Source organism: Phalangium opilio, unplaced genomic scaffold (genome assembly GCF_054372755.1).
Source record: "Phalangium opilio isolate 3A_F unplaced genomic scaffold, DU_Popi_V2 ptg000042l_1, whole genome shotgun sequence".
Taxonomy (NCBI): domain Eukaryota; kingdom Metazoa; phylum Arthropoda; class Arachnida; order Opiliones; family Phalangiidae; genus Phalangium; species Phalangium opilio.
The window spans coordinates 9,767,666-9,789,110 of NW_028324166.1; the positions used below are offsets into that span (position 1 = coordinate 9,767,666).

At 36.5% G+C, this 21,445-nt stretch overlaps 2 protein-coding genes and 1 long non-coding RNA gene across 4 annotated transcripts; 2 read left to right on the forward strand and 1 right to left on the reverse strand.

The window, feature by feature from the left end:
• The first annotated feature begins 12,618 nt into the window (after positions 1-12,618).
• LOC149679052 (uncharacterized) lies at positions 12,619-15,113 on the forward strand. 2 transcript variants are annotated; one of them, XR_016366293.1, is made up of 4 exons: positions 12,619-13,048; positions 13,115-13,173; positions 13,282-13,358; positions 14,159-15,113. It is a non-coding gene; the product is annotated as an uncharacterized LOC149679052 (long non-coding RNA). The 2 variants fall into 2 exon arrangements; XR_016366292.1 differs by lacking the exon at positions 14,159-15,113 and having other exon boundaries at positions 13,282-13,489.
• A 2,084-nt stretch (positions 15,114-17,197) lies between these two features.
• On the forward strand, positions 17,198-19,107 carry LOC149679053 (uncharacterized). The gene is made up of 2 exons (XM_089836867.1): positions 17,198-17,440; positions 17,505-19,107. Exons 1-2 carry the CDS (start codon positions 17,433-17,435, stop codon positions 19,105-19,107), a joined length of 1,611 nt encoding a protein of 536 aa, XP_089692993.1. The 5' UTR covers positions 17,198-17,432.
• A 52-nt stretch (positions 19,108-19,159) lies between these two features.
• Positions 19,160-20,868, reverse strand: LOC149679054 (uncharacterized). Its single transcript, XM_089836866.1, has one exon. The coding sequence runs from the start codon at positions 20,866-20,868 to the stop codon at positions 19,180-19,182; it is 1,689 nt and encodes a 562-aa protein (XP_089692992.1). The 3' UTR covers positions 19,160-19,179.
• Between the last annotated feature and the right edge of the window lie 577 nt (positions 20,869-21,445).

Genomic DNA, 21,445 nt, shown 5'->3' on the forward strand with positions numbered 1-21,445 from the left:
TCGACCCTCACTTAATTACCTCTGAATCTAATATTGTTGAGCAAGCCGCAAGTATTCAGGAACGTGTAACGTCCGCACTTGAGCAGGCAAAGGATAACATTTTAGCAGAGCAGTCAAGGCAGTCTGCCTATTTTAATGAGAAAAGAAGAGATGTTGAATTCTCTGAAGGTCAATTGGTCTGGCGTAAGAAGCATAATCAGTCTTGCGCAGGTGAGAGAATAGCTGCCAAATTATTAGCTAATTGGGATGGGCCTTTCAAAATTCATAGGAAATTAAGTCCTCTCACCTATAGATTATTCAGTCCCCCAGGTCTAGTTCCCCCGATTCCATGATAAGTGACCAACTATCGTATCGCAGGCGGTTTAGGCCTAGGAATAGGATAACTAATAGAGTAATTAATACTCGGAATAATTAAATATAATTCATGTCGGATTTACGAAATTTTGTTTTAGTATGATTTAGAGTGGTTTCTCTTGGTATAAACAGATAATTTAGTGATATAGAGTGGTTATCTCTAGGTGTAATTTAGTATGATTTTTTTTAATAGGATCCTTGTATATAATATCATGATTTGTTTAACTTATTCTTAGTTTTTGCTGTTCATTTCTTTTCGATGTTAATTTGTTTTTGATATATTTTTTTGGCATCACTTCGTGCAATTTTTTTTTGCTCTCTCGAACTGTATAAGAGTTTTTTTTTGTAAATATGTTTTTTTATCGAACGAGGTCGTTCGAAGCCAAGTGGAGGGGAATGTAACAATAATTTATTTGACCTCCCTAAAAATCGATGTAAATATCGCTTTAGATGTTTTTTAATATGTTAGCAAAACAAACTAACCCTTTATGAAGGGCCCCTTTTTTACTGGTTCTGGTCGCGTTTGGTTTTTTACCTGGTCTCGCGAAATCACACTCGCGACGTTAAAACGCGGGCACGAAAAAACTATAAACCTCGCGAAATCACATTGGTGACGTCAAAACGCGGGAACGAAAAAACTATAAAAGGAGGGGGCACACAATGGCTCTCTCTCTCTCTCTCGCTCTGCTCGCTCAGTGATGCCAGATTGAGGGAAATTTCCCATATCTGGGGAAATTTTGACTCCTAAAAACGGTAAAAAGGGAAAAGGGAAATTCCACCAAAAATTTGCTCAATCTAGGGAAATTCCATGGGAAGAAATATTTTATTCAAAACCTACTATCTCAACATAGAAAATTGAACAACTTCATCAAATTGACCTATTAATTACGTTGGATTCTTATTAGATGGCAACCCTGCTTCTGTTTTTAGTAATTTCCAAACACTGAATTACCGAAAGTCGTCTGTTAAATAAATGACCCATTGTAATCGTTACGAAAATACATCGCCAAAAACAGTTGTCAAGCTATAATTCTAACATTTTCTATGCGCAGAATCTGGCAACCCTGAACTAGGGAAATTTTGGTCCAAAAAGGGAAATTTTTAGGGTTAGAAAGGGAAATTCCATTTTTCCCACCTGGCATCACTGTGCTCGCTGCCGCCACGCCGGCCGATGACCATCGTTCCAGGACCCGAACTCTAAGGACGTTAGCCGCAAGGCCCCGGGATGACCCGAGACGATCCAGCCGCCCAAGGAAGGATCATTTTGGGCGCCAAGACTTCAACGCTGTTAGTGCGCGCAAAATACTTTAAATATCGTGTCGAACAAAGGGTCCGGTAGGCCTGGAAATTTAACGCGCGGGACAACTATGTCGGAACGACGGGCAACGCCTCTTCAAGAAAACCATGGTATCGTACTTTCAAATTACTTAACATAAGAGCTCTTCGCGATTATTGACCAGAACCAAACCAAACGTTTATAGTGAATATTTTAGTAGTACTATGTTAAACTGTAACTTCTTAATTTTATCAATGCTGACACTGTTAAATATTAAATATTAATTCCCCTAGACAAACGACCAAAAGTATCCTTATTATTAAACTTATCACCATGCATAGAAATAGTGTCGCTGTATTTCCGGTTTTTCTAATTGGCTGGTGGAACTGTGTTTAGGAAGTAAATTCGTCTCGGCTCGGAGAGGTTTATTTTGGTTTCCCAACTTGTTAAGTTATACGATGTGCTGGACCACCAAAAACACCATGTTGTTATGTATGGGCAATTTACCGAAAAACTGTGATTTTTTTAAGCAACGGAATGATGTGGGTTCTTATCTAGAAGGGCCTACCTCTAGAATACAGCCCGCCAATTGTCGGTATCCACTTACTGGTTTCGTGATTTAAGTTTACTTTACATTGTTTCCGCATAAAACAGCAAGCCGACGTCATACCAAATTACTTCAACTGCAACTTTTAATATAATTCTCAAAAATGAAATATTATATCAAATATTTTAATAATATATTTTATCCAAATTATAATGATTGATTTATAAATTATTTTGAATAGTCGACACAAAAAGTGGGAACCAATAGAATCATGGTCATATAAGTGCAGACACAGAACAAACGCATCCTACAGCAGCGTTGAATTTAGTTTTACTTTTATGGTTCCAAAAGAGAAACCTTGAAAATAACCCCTAAGCGAAGCTCTGCTATTTAAAACGAAGATGAGGCATGCCTTTAAACTGAAATACATTAATATCTGGGACCTCAGTCATTCCATTATGTTCTCTTATCCTTTAGTTTCTCTAGTTTTTGTCCACTAAGACCTTTTTTTATTAATTTATCAATGAACCACCGATTTTAAAACTTTGAAACTTCGTAGAATCGTCGAAAGTAATATCCTGATGAAATTTCAAGAAAAAACGCTCCAATCGCCATTAATAAACCATAAATGTAAATTTTGAAGACGGGTTGAAGTGTTTCAAATAGCATTACAGAGCAAGCAGGTTCTTTAATTCTCTTCATCAGTACCTCGTTAGTATGAAAATTCTTTTTCATGGCCTTCCTTGTATTTTGGCTGGTTTCAATGTACCTCAACATACTGTAAAAATTAAAAATGTCACTTTTCGAAGCTATGAATTATTAGAAAGGTGAACGTGAATAAATATTTGTTCTTTTATAATTCTGGTAATATGAGGACTGAAACGCCTCGGTAGTATAGTCTTAAGGTCCGTCCACACTATGGCTTTTTTTCGCGTCGCAAGCTACGTAACGCTCGCGCGCGCGGTACGTCGCTTCGCTCGGATCGTTTACACTACTGAAATTCGCGCCAAAGCCATGCTCGCAAGGTCTTGCAAACCTCGCGAAAATCTTTGGCATGTCAAAGATTTTCGCAAGGATTGCAGCCTCGCAGCCAATCAGAGGTCTCCTGGTTGGCGCAGACGCCGTGTATTCGAGATAGTTTCACGAAAACAAATATGTCTCCGGTTAATAGGCCTAGTGTTTCTCGTAAACGAGTGGAAATCAACAACTATTTTCGTTTTTATTAATAAATCACCTTAATAGAAATTGCACGAGAAGAAGGATATGGGTTCGCGAAGTTTTTGCAGAGAGAAAGAGTTGGTAATTACCATCATTTAATTCCAAAACTTCAGTTATATAAAGAGCTTTATGATGATTCCCTATATGTTCAATATTGTTGACTAACCCCCTTCTCAGTTTGATTATTTATTAAGGTCTAAAGTTAAGCCGGATATAATATTCAGCCAATGATGCTCTCGGATATGCTGCGAAGTTTGTCAACGAGGGCGTATACCTTAGCGAATTTCTATAGTGTAAACGATCCGAGCGAAGCGACGCACCGCGCGCGCGAGCGTTACGTAGCTTGCGACGCGAAAAAAAGCCATAGGGTGGACTAACCTTTATTTTTTTCTGACAAATCCTACTTCATAATTCAGATTTCCAAGCATGTAAACGAGGAGTCTGACGTGAAAAGCAAAGTTTCAGGTCGTTCAAGGTTCCGTTAAGCGGCGCCTTACACAGCTCTCTTAATTATCATTATTTATGCAAGTTTGAAACGTATTAAGTAAAGGATTAACAAATGAAATGAAGCATATTTGGAAAAAGAGAAAATAAATCATGTAGTTGCATACATATAATGCGCGTAGTAGAACGCCAATCTTGAAGGTAAGATAATGAGATACACTTACATGTAATTAGCGCTTTCCAAAACGATTCGAGGGGTATGTTTAGAAAAAACTACAGAGTAGAAAAAATTGAAGTATTTCTCAGTTCCCAAGTAGCATGAACAAGGTGAAAATTTTGGTTGAGATAATAAATGCATCAAAAAGTCAGAGTCGTGAAAAATAGCGTTTTTCCCGCAGGTAAATGATTTTTCTAATCTTGTTGAAGAGACATTTATAGACGTTTTGACAAAATTACTAAACATTTCGTCATTCTCATTCTTGCGTTCACATAGAAAATTAAAAAAAAAATAAAGTGAAATACGTTATTAGACTTGTAAGGTTTTATATTAGTTTTGCTTGAATGTACGATAAGACTATCGTGACAAACATATAACCCTTTAAGAGTTACTAACTGCGCATGATCACAGCCTGCAGCATTGCTATCGGTGCCGCGCAAGGAACACTTTATAGAATAATAATAACTTGTTTCGGAAATGTAAAAAATAATAAAATGCTGAAAATCGCGTCCAATAGATTTCTACCCATTAAAATCCACAGGGTTTTTGTAGTTACTTAATCCATAAAAGTCACTTTTATTTAATTGGTCAAGCCATATACGGTGCTGTTTTCCCTTTTGCATAACGAAGAGAAAAATCCCCTGATTAAATTTCCGATTGAATATAAATAAAAACCTCTCTCTATAATTAATTATATTATGTTTTCCCATAAATAAAAAATTTCTCTCTCTATAATTCGGCACTCGCAAAATTTGAAGCACAGTTACGATGACAGGGCGCGCGGACAATACTCTAGATTACTCACTCTCGTCATCTCCATAGCAGCTGACCCCTGCGAAACTAATGGTACAAGGTTTTCATTTGATAAGAGATCCTCAATGGAGTCAATATATTTTGATCTGTCTGTTGCTAATACGCTTTTTAAGTTTCCGTTATAAGCTTTCATTATGATACTGCACATAAGAATCCAACTACCAATAGCTATTCGAGTGGCGAAATTTGCTGTTTGTATATCGTACCCTGTAGATAAAAAGATAAACTCATCAAAAATTATTGTTAAGCCTATTTTATTTATTTGATATCCATATTAATCTACGGATAAACGTATAACTTCCTATGAAAATGTAATTATCTTCCTGCATAGGTTCATGAGATATGTTCCATAAGTTTGTCAATGGTTACTGCGAGCTTGTCATGAAGTGACGTAGGTGAAACGCCATAGATTCTTGTAAAGCGACGCTTGGTGGTGCACTGTCAAAGGCTTAGTAAAGACTAAATTTGAACATGAACTCCAAAACCACGTGTAGTCAATTTTCGCTTGTCGTTCTCGAACTAGCTCGAGCTGTAAGTCTCTAGCTTTACAAAGTGTAGGAAGTGTCATCTTATAAACTTATGCTTCGGTAGCATATTTAGGTTTGCGAAATTTTTATTTAATATCTATTGCCATAGAGATTATATAAAAACAAGCATCTGAAATGGCTTAAGTCAGTAAGCCAAAGTAAATTGCCCCTATTTCACCAAGTGATTAAAAGTTCTTATTTCATTTTACTATATTCAAGTCTTACCAGAAGTCCATTAAATTAGCATTGGAAGTAACCAAAAGCGGGGTTTGGGACTCCCCTCTCTTGTGTAGCAATACTGAAGAAGGGCGACACATTCGCCACCTCGCGATAATTTTTCTCAGATCTCCGGTTTAGGTGCGACTCGTACGCCAAAATTTGCCCTATCGAGAGAGAAAAAACTATTGGCCGAAAACGCCCCCTTCCACTGTAAAACCGAGCCCGCTTAAAAATAGGAGAAGGGATGGGGGTGTGAATTTTGGAACAGTCAAGGTCATTCAGTTTTTTATGACTCTTCATAAACCTATTGAAAAAAACTATTTAAAGGGAGGGTGAAGTAGAAAATCAAGTGGTTTTTTTATCGACTCCCCTACTATTTACAAGACCAGTCTGCATAGTCAAACATTCAGGAAATACTAGCTCCGAATGATTTTAAAATTCAAATTAGGTTCAGATTTAAAAGATAATTTTAAATAAGGACGTCCGACCAATCGCGTAACCCACTGCCTTTTTATAATTATTAGAAGAATCGATTAAAAAAACCACTTGATTTTCTACTTCACCCTCCCTTTAACAACCGTGGCCGTTCCTTTTTTTATTTTTTATAAAGCAAACAATCTACCCTTTAGAGATGCAGCGTTCATGGGCTGAAGAAGTCACGCCCCGCTCACGTCAAGAAAGACTTTCTAGAGAGGAGCTCGAGATTTAAAACTGTGTTAGGAAAGGGGAAAAAATTAAACCCCTATCCATGGAGTTAGAAGGAGTTTTTATCCCCGCAGAGACGAACGCTATACCAGCCATTGTAATTGTTCACTTTCTAGGCTAATTTAATGGACTTCTGGTCTTACTAAAACTATATAATATATCTCTCAAAGATAGAAATTACCATTTAGAAGGCTTGCTACATAGTACCAAATTATATCCGCTAATTTTTGCAATTTGGATTTAACATCTGACAAGTAAAGCTCCTTAAATAGTGTTGATACGAATGCAATCAGAATTATAGTTATAACTAAACAAAGCCAGACTGAATCGTCGAATCCTTGCACGGAAAATGTTTTAGATTCACGGGCAACGATTCCATTTTTTACTGGGTTGCAAGTTAATATTCCAGCTTTGGTATAATGATGAGGTGTAGTAAAATAACGACTCCGTATATATAATGGCATCTGCATCGCAAGCATAAAAGTGGTGTGGATAATCTTGAAAAAAAGAAATCGGTTAGTGCAGTTATAGTGTTAATATAAGAATAAAATAGTTGAAAATAATTTGACACTTTGCATCTATTCTCTCCTAATTTTTGCTATTTTTACCTTCTACATGCAATAATTTTACCAGAAGTATGATAAGGGACTAGAAGTGTCGAGGTAACCAAATTCTTCACTTGGCTAAAGTGAGTATTCTTGATAACACAACAACGGTTAACCCTCTGGTAGCGGTTTCTGCATTTCCCTCCAAAACGTGAGACGCTTGTGGTGGTAGACGGCGGAACTAGATTCAAGCACCCGCGTCCGTGTTCCGCGGCTTTAGGTTGTGGGGAAGGGGGTAGGAAATGTTTTTGGAACTCGACCACTTTTTTCTCTCTAGTTTAGGCGCGATGGAAGCGGCATAAAATCCTCAAATTTGTTCTTTGGTGCCAGGATCTACAGTAGATGATCTACTACCAATGCTAGAGCTCTTTACTTCTAGTCCCTTATCCTACTTCTTCTATGCCCATTGGACCTTGGCATAATTCCAGCGATATTGTTCTATCAATCCTCCTATTGACTCTATGATCTTGCACTCTAAGCCCTACTTTATTCAATCATTTTACTCCCACTGTGGATATTACCTCAAGCTTCAATTTGCTGATTTTATTCCAATTTACAAAGTAAGCCTATTTAAAACTTCTAAAGCCCGCGAAATTATTGAATTTTCTCACACCACTCAAAATGAAAATAACGAAAGCCCATAGTAGATAAACCTTTCACGATGTAGCTAAAAAGTGATGTAAAACTTTGTCTTAAAATGAAGAAACGATAAAACAGTTTTTATTATTATGTAGTGTTTTCTATATTTTAGAGTTCCCTTCATATACTGAATGAAGTGGTATTCGGAAAATCGAATCATCGACGTTTTCTCAAAACGCGATGGAAGTTTTTTTATTCGTCCTCCGGACGGAGCACGTATCTCCCAGCTGAAACAAGCTGAATGTTTTCTCCGAGGTTTTTTTAACAACTTCATTCTCGAAGTTTTAAATAGACGAAATGCGTTTTATCGTTTTTGTCATAAACATAATCCAAACTTACTCCAGTGTGGACTCCTCTTGAAAGATAAATATATTCTGAACTTTTAGAAACTGGATCATTTTGTTCCGCCAAACGACTTTTAACTTGTTCACGGGTGATATACCTAGTACTAGAAAGCAGTGTTATATGTATAATTACAACATTTATGATTTAAGTTAGTGTCTGCCTAGGTAATTGTTGTTTCATTGAGGCATAAAAAGTTTATCAAGCAGATTTTATATGATATTTGAAGAGATAAGTATTATTATAAACCGAGAAAATATTAGACCTGCGTGAATAGTGATTTTCAAAACGCAATCGAGTAGTTGAAAATTCGTATACTCGGTTTTAGCAGACGACTATTCGTTACTAAAAGATTAATAGCTTTTTAAATACACGTAGCCGTCTAAAAATATTGTAATTCGCGTGAAGAATGTAAATTTTCCTTTCTCGGATCCTCACGCCAAGACTGGGTATGGCGTGAGAGACAAATAAAACATCGAGAACTGTGCGATCACATTGAAATTCCAAAAAAAAAAACACGCTTAAAATATGTGACCATGGTCCCTCACATTTCCTGTCAAATATTATTTTTCTATCCGTGTTTAAAATATTTAAAACAATTACTCAGTTTAGGAAACTGTATTCGTATTTAATTCGGTTATTCGAATAGCCGTTTTGAATATATATATATATATATATATATATATATATATATATATATATATATATATATTATATAATATAATCTCGATGAAGAAATTGCGCCGTTATATATTTTTTGAAATCGGCGCAATGATTTCGTTGAGATTGAGAAGGAAAAATAACAATTATCTTGCAATTTTTTGCAGGCATCCCCTCTTTTTCCCGTATCTTGGCCAAATTAATGCCCTTAAAGATTTATTTTATGAAAATGATGATGAATACTGCCCTAACATAGTCTCAACGCTAATTTAAAAAATCTTATGCAGTAATATATTAGAAAATGAAATTATATCGTATTTTAAAATGTTTTAACTTCTCGACGTGTAGATGATAAAATGTTCAATTGAAAATTTAAAGAAAAAATTTAAATACCTGATGTTACAACAGTTATTCAGTTTATTCATAATGTAGTTCTCAGTGTAAAAAATCGATGTAGAATTTGGACTCTCTTTATTAAAATTGTCGTGATACTGCATTTTGTAAAGAAACAAACTTTATTATGATAGGGATAAAACATATTTTTAATAAAGCTTTTTATTTGTTTTTATTTTTCCTATTGATATTAAAGCTTCAATATATGATCGAAGACTGGTGTAATACATACAGATCGGGTTGAGTAAAAGAAAACGTTATCCATATTCAGTTTCCTAATAATGACAAGTCCTGACTGACTGATAATCAACGCCCAGCCCAAACCGCTTGCCCTAGAAGGCTGAAAATTTGCAGGAACGTTACTCATAAGAAGTAGGCGCGTTCTAAGAAAGGTTTTTCCAATCAGCCGCCATCCTAATAAATGGCGCCCAGAAATGTAAAAAAATATTCTCTATGCAACAAAGTCCGCATGTTTCATCCGATTTCGCAAATAATTAGTACACTGGTTTCCTTTAACCAATAGACGGACTGATTGGTCTTTTGGGTTCGATTTGTTGACATCATATTAAATGGCGGCCAGAAATTTGAAAACCTTTCTTTATGGAATAATGTCCGCATGAAAAGTAATAAAAAATGTCCCGACGGGCAACGCCGATTGCCTTCGCTCCAAGGGTGCTACAAAAATATTAGTCATCAGTAAAATCTACCCATTCTTTATATCATTTTGCTGGAAGTTCTTATTAAACGCGAGCGACGCCGCGGGTAACAGGTAAAAGGAAATATTTTTAAAATTAAAATTAGAAAGATGCACGTGGTTGGATCTTCGTGTAAATTTGGGTAATGGGAAACCAAATACGGGAATTAATCCAATGTCATTGACAATATCACTGCTACTAAAAGGTTCTGAAATGTTCATTTAATTTTGAAAAAGTTTTATAAAGATATATTTTGCGGTTCTCAACATCCTCCGTACTGAGGAGGATTGTGTTTGGTCTCGAGGCATTGGATAAGCTTGTTGTGCGGCATCGACAATGCACCAAGGGTTACGAGAACACACTCGGCCGCAAAAGGCTAAGGATTATTAGGGCCCCCCTATCATGTGTAATACTAAATAAGGTTAGGCTACAACTAAATGCATTATTTGCGGACAGACTCCAAGATATTTCGAGGAGAACGAGAACAAGGCGGATGCGCTACAGTAGTGAGCTTACGAGAGAACCCAAGACGGCGTATTTCACAGTCTCGTTGTTGGGCTTTGAGTCTTGCTATAGATAGCAGTCTTTCCACGTTATCCGTTACTAAGGTAACTGTTCTCAGAGAGGCAAGTTGAGTTTGTCCAAAATCCTTAGCAGATTTTTTACTCGAATGATACGAAAACCTAATTTAACCCAAGTTTTACAACAAAGCGATAAGAATATCTAGCATTACAAATATCTTTCCAAGTTTGCAAACATATTTGCTTTTAGTACATTAGGGTTTTAACATATAAATGTTCAAATTTGCTTATTTTAGTGCCTTCTATCAGGTATGCTAATTATTTCGACATTTGAAATGTTGTAATAAGGATCATTAGTGAAATATTTTTTCCAATCTCGCGAAAATTACATTACTATGCATTACATAGAATATTAAAATTTTAAAGCTATGTTTTTCTCGAGAACCAATAAATATCTGCATGAAAAATACATTTGACTTATGTAACATTCTAAAGAGGTTAATGCAAACACGGTATCATTACTGTCTTTTGTAAATAGACGCGCAGAGTTGAAAAACAAATAGCACGGGTCAGGAGCGTTTGATCGGGTTTGAAGAGATTAAATTTCTTTAAACAAAGAAGAAATTGCCGAAAATTCATAAAAATGAGGAGGTGAAATTTTACGGGCGCAGATTTTTCAAAAACTACTCATGTCCAAACCCAATTGATGAAATGTCATAGATTAATACTCTTAAGAATAGTCTAAAGTTAAATCTTGAACGAACTTCAACAAAAAATTGAATAATTTGATTTTATAGCTATACGGTTGCTCCATAAGAAAATAATAAATAGCTCTTATGGTTGCTCTGATTCCGTGGTTTCTCTCTCTCTAATAGGTTGATCTTGAGCTTCCAAACTTGGCCTGAAAGTCTCCCCTTTGTGTCTCAAGGGAATTAAAGGCTCTGTTCTAGATTGTCTTACCCTAGGCTTCTTCGAGTTGATTTAGCAGCTTAGTGGTTCTTTGACAAATTAAGCCTCTAGCTTCCTTTGCAGCTTCCATATCGTGGATCAGCCAATATAGCACCTCTTCAAGTCCTTCTCAATGACTTCCCTTGAACTGTCTCGTAATTTGTGCTATATTTGAATGACACGATATTTACTTCTCGTAATCGGCTGCCAGGTTTCGGCCAGGGCCGTCGAGAGAGGGGGACAATTGGATACCTCTCGGGGGCCCCGGGACTTAGTACTTTGTTAATTCTAGTGGATAATGGTTGTGAAAATATAAATATATAATTTAAAAATGTTTTCTTCAACTGATTTTAAAGGGACAGTAAAGCGGTCGGCGGACCGTTGAATATGTTTTGAAAAAGGCTCCCTCCCCCTCCCCTCCCCCAAAATAATTAACGTCAGCAGCTGATGTAAAACGCGTCAATGAGGAGTTATGTCGTGATTGTAAATCGGTTCTTCTCATCAGGTTAATTTCTCTTGTGACTGGTTGTGACCCGCCCCGCACCGGAGTTTCAGTCACCCCCAAACCCCCGCTGCGTTTGCTAGAACCAGCGATCGTACCAATATCAAAGGAGCTGGGATTGGCCCAATTGTATCACCTGCCGGATAAGGCTCAAAAACGCAAAAATAGGAAAATGCCTTAACACTGTTTCCTGCGGGGGGGCTGTGACGTCAATAACGACTTTTTCCAAATAAAAATTCAACTGTCCGCTGAGGTTTTTACAGACACTTTAAACAGTAAAAGGCCAAAAAGATATTGAAGAGTGGCAGTTTTATAACTTGTAAATTCTCTTAAAATCCTCCCAGTCTTTTATTCTCCTCACTCCTCTCACTAAGCATGAATCACTCAATGTAAATTATAAACGAAGGTTTAAATTTGGTTTCTCATGGGAATAACCCTAGGGCACGGAAAAAACTTCAACATTGTTACAGTTGTTTCTTTTTGTGGACAATCGGGCAAGCATAAATATTATTAAATAAATCATAAGCCAGTAGGTCATATACCAACAGCTTTCTAACTTCAAAGCTGACGGTTATGCGTTTAGGCAAAGTAAACTAATAATTTAACAACACAACAACGTCAACAAGTAGTACCAACCGGACAGCGCCTCGCAGCCGCCCATAAATCGGATGCGTAATTGTAACTTGATATTTTGTGAGTTAAAATTAAGGAAGCCAAAATAGTATTCTAGGAGAGCGGTCGCTCTCTTAGATAAGACTTGATACTGCCTCTAATGCTAAAGGAGGGTTCTTTGATTGGCCGTAACGTTTTTCGTATTGTGTTTGCTTGCTGCTTTGAAATTTTGCCAGTGAACTAAAATTTGGGCCCTAATTTTGTGGTTAAAATTTCAAAGAGATCCAACTAATATTTAATTCTATAAAGATTAAAGTTGTTAAGGGTGGTTTTAGAATAAAATGAATCAGACATTCGGTGAAAAATATTATATATTCTCGGTTAAAACCAAAATTTTGGATTTGGAATTAAACTTGAGGCAAATTAGGTGTGATTTATTAATATTTTCATAAGAAAATCTCTTTAAAATTTAGTAGAATACTAGAATTACTTTCAAACGTAAAAATCACCCGTTATTAAGCAATTACGCTAAGCCTCGGTCAAAAAAGCGTTATGTTGATGTTATATGCAACATCAACTTTGGTTATTTGGGATAAAAGCCAGACATTACGAATACTTGAGTTAGGTTTAAATAAATTATAAACCAATTAATTATTAATCTTACTGGTAGAACAATCAATTACTACATTATTATCTGTGAGAGCTGGGACATTTAATGAGCTATTGAGGTAAATTTTACACCATAATGATGAAGCCTCGCTGACTAAACGTTGGCGATAACTCTTCAAGGGAAATAATGACAAACAGAACTGTATAGATTCTTTCATTTAATAACATTTTACATTTGCATTATTTAAATTCTAATTCTACATTAAAGGTAAAAATATTGCTGTTCATTGGATCTCTAACACGATTTGTTAATTTTGACATACCAAGGTAGCTCTTCCAATTTGTAACTGTGTTTTTTTGAAGCCTTTTATAACACAATGTTTAACTATATGATATTATTTTCGGTTTATGTAAAATATGTAACACACTGTTCAGCGGTTCTGCTACTAAGCTTTCTCAAAGAAGTCAAAGTCTATGAAATTATTGGGAATAGATGTTTTTTAGACGCAAGTGTACGTTACCAAAAATTGTTTCAAACTTACGCTCATGGGTCGTACTTCTGGTTTTTAAGAGGATACCATACTCAAGCTTTTTATTTTATAACACTTTATTGTTAAATTAATTAAAATCAATTCTGGTTAAATATGTAACACTATTTTTTATTAAGTTTCTGAAATTATCAGAGCTAAATATCAAAGACACATATTTAATTGCTCTCATTTCGACGCAACTGCAACCGTATAGATTCATTCATTTAATAACATTTCTCTATTCTAATTACTTAAATTCAATCTAACCTGACTTGTCGGCTAAGAAGCAAACAAATACCTGGCTGCCAGGCTGTCTCTTACACAACAAAGTTGGCCATTCTCGCTTATGAGAAATGTATCCTTGTCATATGCATCTGTGGGTAGTTCAGCAACGAAAATCTCAAGGAAATCGCTGTTTTCTTGATGTTTGGTTGATGGGCTCGAGACGTCACAGTGACGAAAAAGGTTTTTGTACGGAAAAGTGACATTTTGAAGTTAGCGCTGTTTTCAAAAATGGAGTTGGGGAAACGTCTTACTGGCCCTCAAAACGTTACGAAGCGCAAATGGGTCTATTCAATTATTAACGAGCTCGTAAATAATGAAATTGTTTAAGAAAATTATGTCTATTTGAATGGTAGAAATAGTTTTGTAAAGCAAACTTATACAATTAATACCTTGAAACTATCAAATAAAGTCAGCATTAATCACGCGGACAAATTTTGCAACCTGATTTAAGTTACTGATTTGAAAAAGTAAAGTATCTCACCCTTTGGTGATTGCAGATTCCGGACTTTCGTGGAAACCGCTCAAATAACAGCATTTCACCGCTTGTTCGAGAGAGACTTTCACATCGAACTTAAACCTCAACATTCGACGGCTGAGAATGAAGCCAAGTTCAGATTGTGGGCGGCAATGCTTTGAGTCGCTTCTTTCGTCTTCACCGACAAGCTACTGACAAGATTCCAGTTTCGAGAACCACTGAACATCATTAGGCTTAAACGAACATTGTAGGAATAAAACCCCTTGTATCCGGAAAGTGATTTAAAACGATTCTGATCCGAACAAACACATCACTCTGAGTAGGTTCAGTCTAGTATTTGCACGAAGCATAGGTACCTTCAGGAGCAGATGACATCTGCTCTTGGTACCTTCATGGTTAAATCACACAGCAAAATAAAACATTTGAGGAAGTTTTAGAATACACAATTGCAGACGACGGTAACCGCGAACTAGCACAAGGCCTACTTTTAGGGAGTGAATAAGCCTAATATAGCTACGCCGATTCAACGTCCAATCATGGCGAAACTCTGATGCCTCGCGACTTTTGGCATTTTCATACTTTCCCCGCATCCACTTTGGGTGATACTAAGCTACTTTATTTCTTATTGTCGTTCGAGGATGAAACCAAGTTTATTTAAATAAGTGACACTTGGAAATCACCATAAGCTAAAGTAACTATAATGGCGTGCAAATAGCTAACGCAATCTTTGACAAATACCCAACTAACCAAAGTACTAAGTGAAACAATTACAATGAAACGGTTACAATAATTGTAACCGTAAACAAATTCTGTCATCGAATGAAACCAGTATTTTTCAAAATTTTTAAAAATAAGCATGATCTAGTGTGGGAGCGTTCCAATTAGGAAATCCAAAGTTCATAGTATATACTACTTAATTCCAATATTGGAATAGCAAATATTTTTGAAAACTCGCGATGACTTGAGAAGAATTTGTTTTCGAGATATTTAAATTATTACATAGACATTGACTAAGAAATAAATGGAAAATAAATAAATACTAAATGCATTTTTGGGAAAATAAATAATTACTAAATGTATTTTTGGGAAATTAAATAATTACTAATTGTATTTAAGGGAAAATAAATAAATACTAAATGTACTTGTGGGGAAATAAATAAATACTAAATGTATTTGTGGGAAAATAAATAAATACTATATGTATTTTTGGCAGGGTTGGCACGCTGGTATCCAGTCCGGTTTTATCCACCTGGATTAAACCGGATTAAACCACGATGAAAAATCCAGTGGATTTTTCAAAAAATATAATAATAGAGTACAGCGCAGGCACCATAAAGTGAGATGGAAGGAAACGTTTGACCCACATGTCTATACCTCTTTATTTCATCGAAATGGTCGATTCCCATATATTGTTGGTTAGTTTGACGCGCCCTCCACCCACTGCCTCACCCGAAACTCGTGAGACTGAGTTGAATTTCGCAACGCTAAATTGTTGGGTCGGACCGCGCGTTTAGAAAAATCTTTATCAGACCCTGCCCTATTGAAGATCACAAAAAAAAGCCTACCCGGGCCCTACCCTGCCCTATTGAAGATCACAAAAAAGCCTACCCGGGCCCTACCCTGCCCTATTGAAGATCACAAAAAAAGCCTACCCGGGCCCTACCCTGCCCTATTGAAGATCACAAAAAGCCTACCCGGGCCCAACCCTGCCCTATTGAAGATAATAAAAATGTCTACCCGGGTAGACTGTATGATAACCCTACCCGACCCGACCAGCAAAACATTTTAAGTAATTTTCTCAACAACCCGACCTAGGATTTTCCGACCCGACATGGGTCGGGTTGGACTGAAAAATCCCGAGTAAATCAGGGTCCCTACTCATCTCTAAGGGAAATGTCTATAGTTTTATCAACTTTTATGTACAATAAAAATGATTCGGCCTAGCAGAAGACATCTAGCGCACTAAATGTAAAAAAGAAGTGCTCAAATTAAGCACTAGAGAGTAGTTTAAAAAAAGCCAGTTAAATCCAATAAAATCCGGTTTAAACCAGCAAAAAACCATACCAGTGGCTTTTTCAAGAAAAATCCGGATTTTTCCAACCCTGTGTAAAATGTGTAATCGTGTTAGCGCGGGGTTAAGCATGATGGATTAGAACTTGGTCATTAGTGAGAAGAAATCTTCATTATCCAATTTCCACACAATTATTATTTAAAAGATGTGTTCCCCACTCTTTCTCCTCCATTTTACGGAAGTTAATTCCATTTACAACCATCAACATTTTATTGAGAAATGCCTGCCCAATTCAATACTCAAGAGATACAGTGACCACGACTCTATAAAGTGCCATTTCTAAGTAAGCATACATTTTTTCTCTTTTCCTAAATAGTTCAAAATCAACACAATCACAATACACCCAGAAAAAATAATGTCAGAATTTCATTAGCCTAAAAAGTAAAGGTATAAACTTACTAGCCAACTGAAGGTGTTCCCAGGGTTGGCAAAAATCCGGATTTTTCTTGAAAAAGCCACTGGTATGGTTTTTTGCTGGTTTAAACCGGATTTTATTGGATTTAACTGGCTTTTTTTAAACTACTCTCTAGTGCTTAATTTGAGCACTTCTTTTTTACATTTAGTGCGCTAGATGTTTTCTGCTAGGCCGAATCATTTTTATTGTACATAAAAGTTGATAAAACTATAGACATTTCCCTTAGAGATGAGTAGGGACCCTGATTTACTCGGGATTTTTCAGTCCAACCCGACCCATGTCGGGTCGGAAAATCCAAGGTCGGGTTGGGTGAGAAAATTACTTAAAATGTTTTGCTGGTCGGGTCGGGTAGGGTTATCATACAGTCTACCCGGGTAGACATTTTTATTATCTTCAATAGGGCAGGGTTGGGCCCGGGTAGGCTTTTTGTGATCTTCAATAGGGCAGGGTAGGGCCCGGGTAGGCTTTTTTTGTGATCTTAAATAGGGCAGGGTAGGGCCCGGGTAGGCTTTTTTGTGATCTTCAATAGGGCAGGGTAGGGCCCGGGTAGGCTTTTTTTTGTGATCTTCAATAGGCCATTCTATAAAATTTTCGGAAAACTTGTGGTCTTGAAATCTTGTTTTTCCTGTTGCCTCCTACGTCACAGAAATGACGTTTTAGTGACATCACTGACATGCGCAATGAGAAAGTCTTACATTATTTCCGCTTTTCGTCTGCATTTTTTTTTCATGGCTCGTTAAGCCTTTGCGGTATTTTTCGGCGGCCCTTCCCCTACTATGCGGGCTTAAGTCTTTGGAATAAAAGTTAATTATGGAAAAGTAAGAGAGTTAATTTACGTAATTTTGAGTTTATAACTAACATTTAAACTTTTTTGAATAACAGAAAGAAAGGCAAGAAAACAGCAGTCAATAACAGGGTAGCCCTTCCAAAAGGTAACTGGACAAAGCAATTGAAAATTATTCCGCATATATTTAAGGAAAGCTCTATAACCAAGCATCATGACAAATTAAAAGCAAAAAAACATCTCGCTCTTGGTTACCGTATGTTTAAAGCACATAAAGTTTCTGAAGTTTTCTTGAGCCAGGGAAAAATATATAGCGAACCTTTGTCATCCAGAACGCCTAATAATGAAGAATCCTATGTTTACATTAAAAGTAAAGTGGAAGGATCTTTTAGCATACATACTAAATACAACATAGCAATAAAAATGAAATCTCTAACTGGAACGGTTGAAACGGCATGGTGTGGTTGCAAAGCAGGAGCTGGTGGTGCTTGCAAACACGTTGGAGCTTTGTTATGGTATATTTTGGATTGCAAAAGAGAAGGGAAAACCTTTTTGCCAGATGACCAAGCATGCACCGAAAAGGCAAGATCTTGGAGTGCCCCTTCAGTAAATAAGACTTTATCAAAAAGAAGCTTTAATGAATTAGAATTTATCAAACACATGCCTGGAAAAGATAGCGAAAGGCAGAAAGAGATATTAAAGTCACTACTTGATTATGCCTGTTTGGCAGATTTTGAAACCCCACGCGATAATAACATTATGAAAGAAAGAATTTTAAACACAACTGCTAAATTACGTTTGGACAAAAAACGCGCAATGTTATGTAGAATTCAAGAAGAGAATGACTATCACCCAGCAATTAAACCTACCGCAAAATCTTCATTGAGCCCTAATACTCCCGAACTGTCATCTGGAGTACAACAGATCTCTCTACCGTTAGGACCATTGGACATCCCACACTGTTTAAAACCCCTTTTGACTCGGGCCTTATTGAAAATCCCAGACTCCTTAAAATTAAATTTAGAAACTTCGCTAACCCTCGAACAAGAAACCAGGGAACAATCAAACTGTCTCTTGTGGAAAACTGAAAGAAAAGCACGAATAACCGCCTCTAAATTTGGCGTTATATGCAAACGAAGAAAAGAGGTTAATGAAACGTTTTTGAAATCTGTAATTAATGGTGCCGATCTATCAAGGAATAAATACGTTCAAGAAGGACTACAGAATGAAGGGCTTGCCAACATCAAATATAAACTTATCTACCCTAATGCTACCACATTCTCAGTCGGACTATGTGTCAACCCTACACTTCCCATGTTTGGCGCATCACCTGATCGCTTGGTACATATTCAAGACATTGGCTATGGACTATTAGAAATAAAAACATTAGCAAAATGTAAAGAACTCGGCCAAAGTATCGAGGAAGCAACACAAGCCAAAGAACCTACAACTAGATTTTTGAAATTTGACGAAAATAAGAAGCTAACTCTAGATAAAAACCATAACTTCTATTTTCAAATACAGGGTCAGTTAGCCTTAACGTGCCTTAAGTGGTGTGATCTAATAGTAGACTGCGGTGATAATACACCATTCTGTGATAGAATCAAATATGATGAAAACTTTGTGAATACAAAAATGGTTCCTAAACTCTTAGCTTTTTATGTTGACCATGCATTGCCATACATGGAAAAAAATGTTTGAAAAATTGTGATATTTTAAAAACCCTCAATTTGAGGCAACAAAAAAGTACAAATTTCAAGGTTGCAATAAAATTTATTTTTTTACATCCAACAAAGGTTCATTACAGAAATTAACTAAATAAGCACAGATTTTCCAAATTTTATTTAATTGGCTACTCATATTATTAGGGAATATTGTACTCAGAAGATGGTACGATTTTACACTCCTTATGACTCTTTCAACGTGTATCCGCAAGCTTGCTATTTCTCTTGTATCTTTCTCTTCTTGTAGAGATAGTTGGGCTTTATCATGCAAAAATGGTGGCATATTTAGAGTAACTCCCTTTTCCATAAGCAAATCTTCTATGAGAAATCCACGGTCTGCCATTACAGAGTCTCCATGACTTAGGAGGCTAACTAAACCACTTTCTTCTGTCAGTTCTTTATCCGACATTCTTCCTGGAACCAAATCCGAAACAAAACTAATAAAGCCGTTAGGAGTTATACCTATTAGTCCTTTAGCAGTGTTGTGTGTTTTGTACGATGACCACGTGTCACTCTGAGTTTTAAAGTCGTTTGGCTTTTGTACAAAAAGTTCAGTGGCATCTATTATTACTCTGGTTTTAGGAAACTTTAATTTGAAATCTTCGGGCATAAACTCGTCCACCACCGCGCGTGACGGCCAAATTTGAAATTTAGTTAGTCTTTTTTCTAACAAATCAAACCATGTAATGCATAGGTTACTGACAGTTGAGACAGAAATACTGAATCTATAAGCCAAATCTTGCTCTAAAAGGCCAACTTTTAAACGGCAAAGAACCATGAATAACTGATTTTTAAAAGATAATAACATTGGACGACCTTTGGTATTATCATTTCGTTTGTATTTGCGTTTGTATCCTTTGGTTCCATTATAAAATTGTAAATTATTTGTGTCAGGTTCGATAAATTCATACAAGTCATTAAAACCCTCGATATTCTCGCAACCTGTATAAAATTTCATCATTGATGGCGACTGTGATATCTTACTTAGGGAAAATGGAGGTTGTCTTAGCGACTTTTCTAGTAGTTGAATTTTAGATTTATATTGCAGACATTCTAGCTTCTGCGATGAAATTATGTTCTTAAGGACAACATTTTCTGTTTTCAGTTCGTTAAAATCTTTCATTTCCGTTTCCATTTTTAACACCTTAGTTTTCAAAGCCAGGTTTTTGGTCAGCAACTCGTTACATTGGTTTTTCAGTTCATCATATCCATCTAATTTTGAACGTAGATCAAGTAGAGAGTATCTTTGATGTTTGATAACGCTAGCTAAAGAACTAGGCTCATATTCTAGACAGTAATTATGATCCGTTACCGTTGTAGTGTCAGAATCACTACTCTTTTCTGAAATTTTTCCTTCCAAGTTTGCAACCTCAGGTTCAAGCTCTTTGCGAAGGTTAGGGTTTTCGCTAATCTCAATCTCATGTGAAAAGGCGAGATCGCCTTGACCAGTTGATTTCCAAAAATATATGGGGTATTTGTCCGTTTTAAGTTTACAACCGTCTTCTCTGAAGTGGTAACCACATAAAACTTGATATTTTGTGCCCAGTGGCTTTCTTGCAATGGGTGTAGACCATGGTCTTCTTTGTGGAACTTTGAAATTTACGTCAGTATTATATAGTATAATGCGTATCCATTCATCTCTTTCATCTGGATCTTTCGGAAATTCACTAAAAGTCACGCCTTTGTTTCTCAGAGTCGAAGATGAGCAACCTGGAACGCAGCAATGCCTCCCAACCATTTTTTCTTAACAAAATAACTTAATGCAACTCCTTAGTTTCAACTCTCAGTTAGTACGGTCCAAAAATCCAATTAAGCAACCAAAGACCAAGGCTTAGTCAAGTTCAGCCGTGTAACTCCAGTCTAAGTTTCAGGCTGTCGGAATTTTTTATTTTTTTTTGAAATTATTAAGGTAAAATAATTAATATTACTCTAATAATGCGTATGAGAAACTGTTTTACCTTCTGATAGCAAGCCAAAATAATTTACTACTGCCGTTCCGTAGTTTCACTTCTTGAACGTGACGACCATATTGAAATTCGTTCGTCTTCCGGATATGGATAATACTAAGCGCTTAGAGGCGCCTGCGTGCTTTACCAGCAGTGACGTAGTAGGCAACAGATTCTCGAATGGCTACTCCCAATTTTTGGAAAGGCCTATAGGGCAGGGTCTGATAAAGATTTTTCTAAACGCGCGGTCCGACCCAACAATTTAGCGTTGCGAAATTCAACTCAGTCTCACGAGTTTCGGGTGAGGCAGTGGGAGGAGGGCGCGTCAAACTAACCAACAATATATGGGAATCGACCATTTCGATGAAA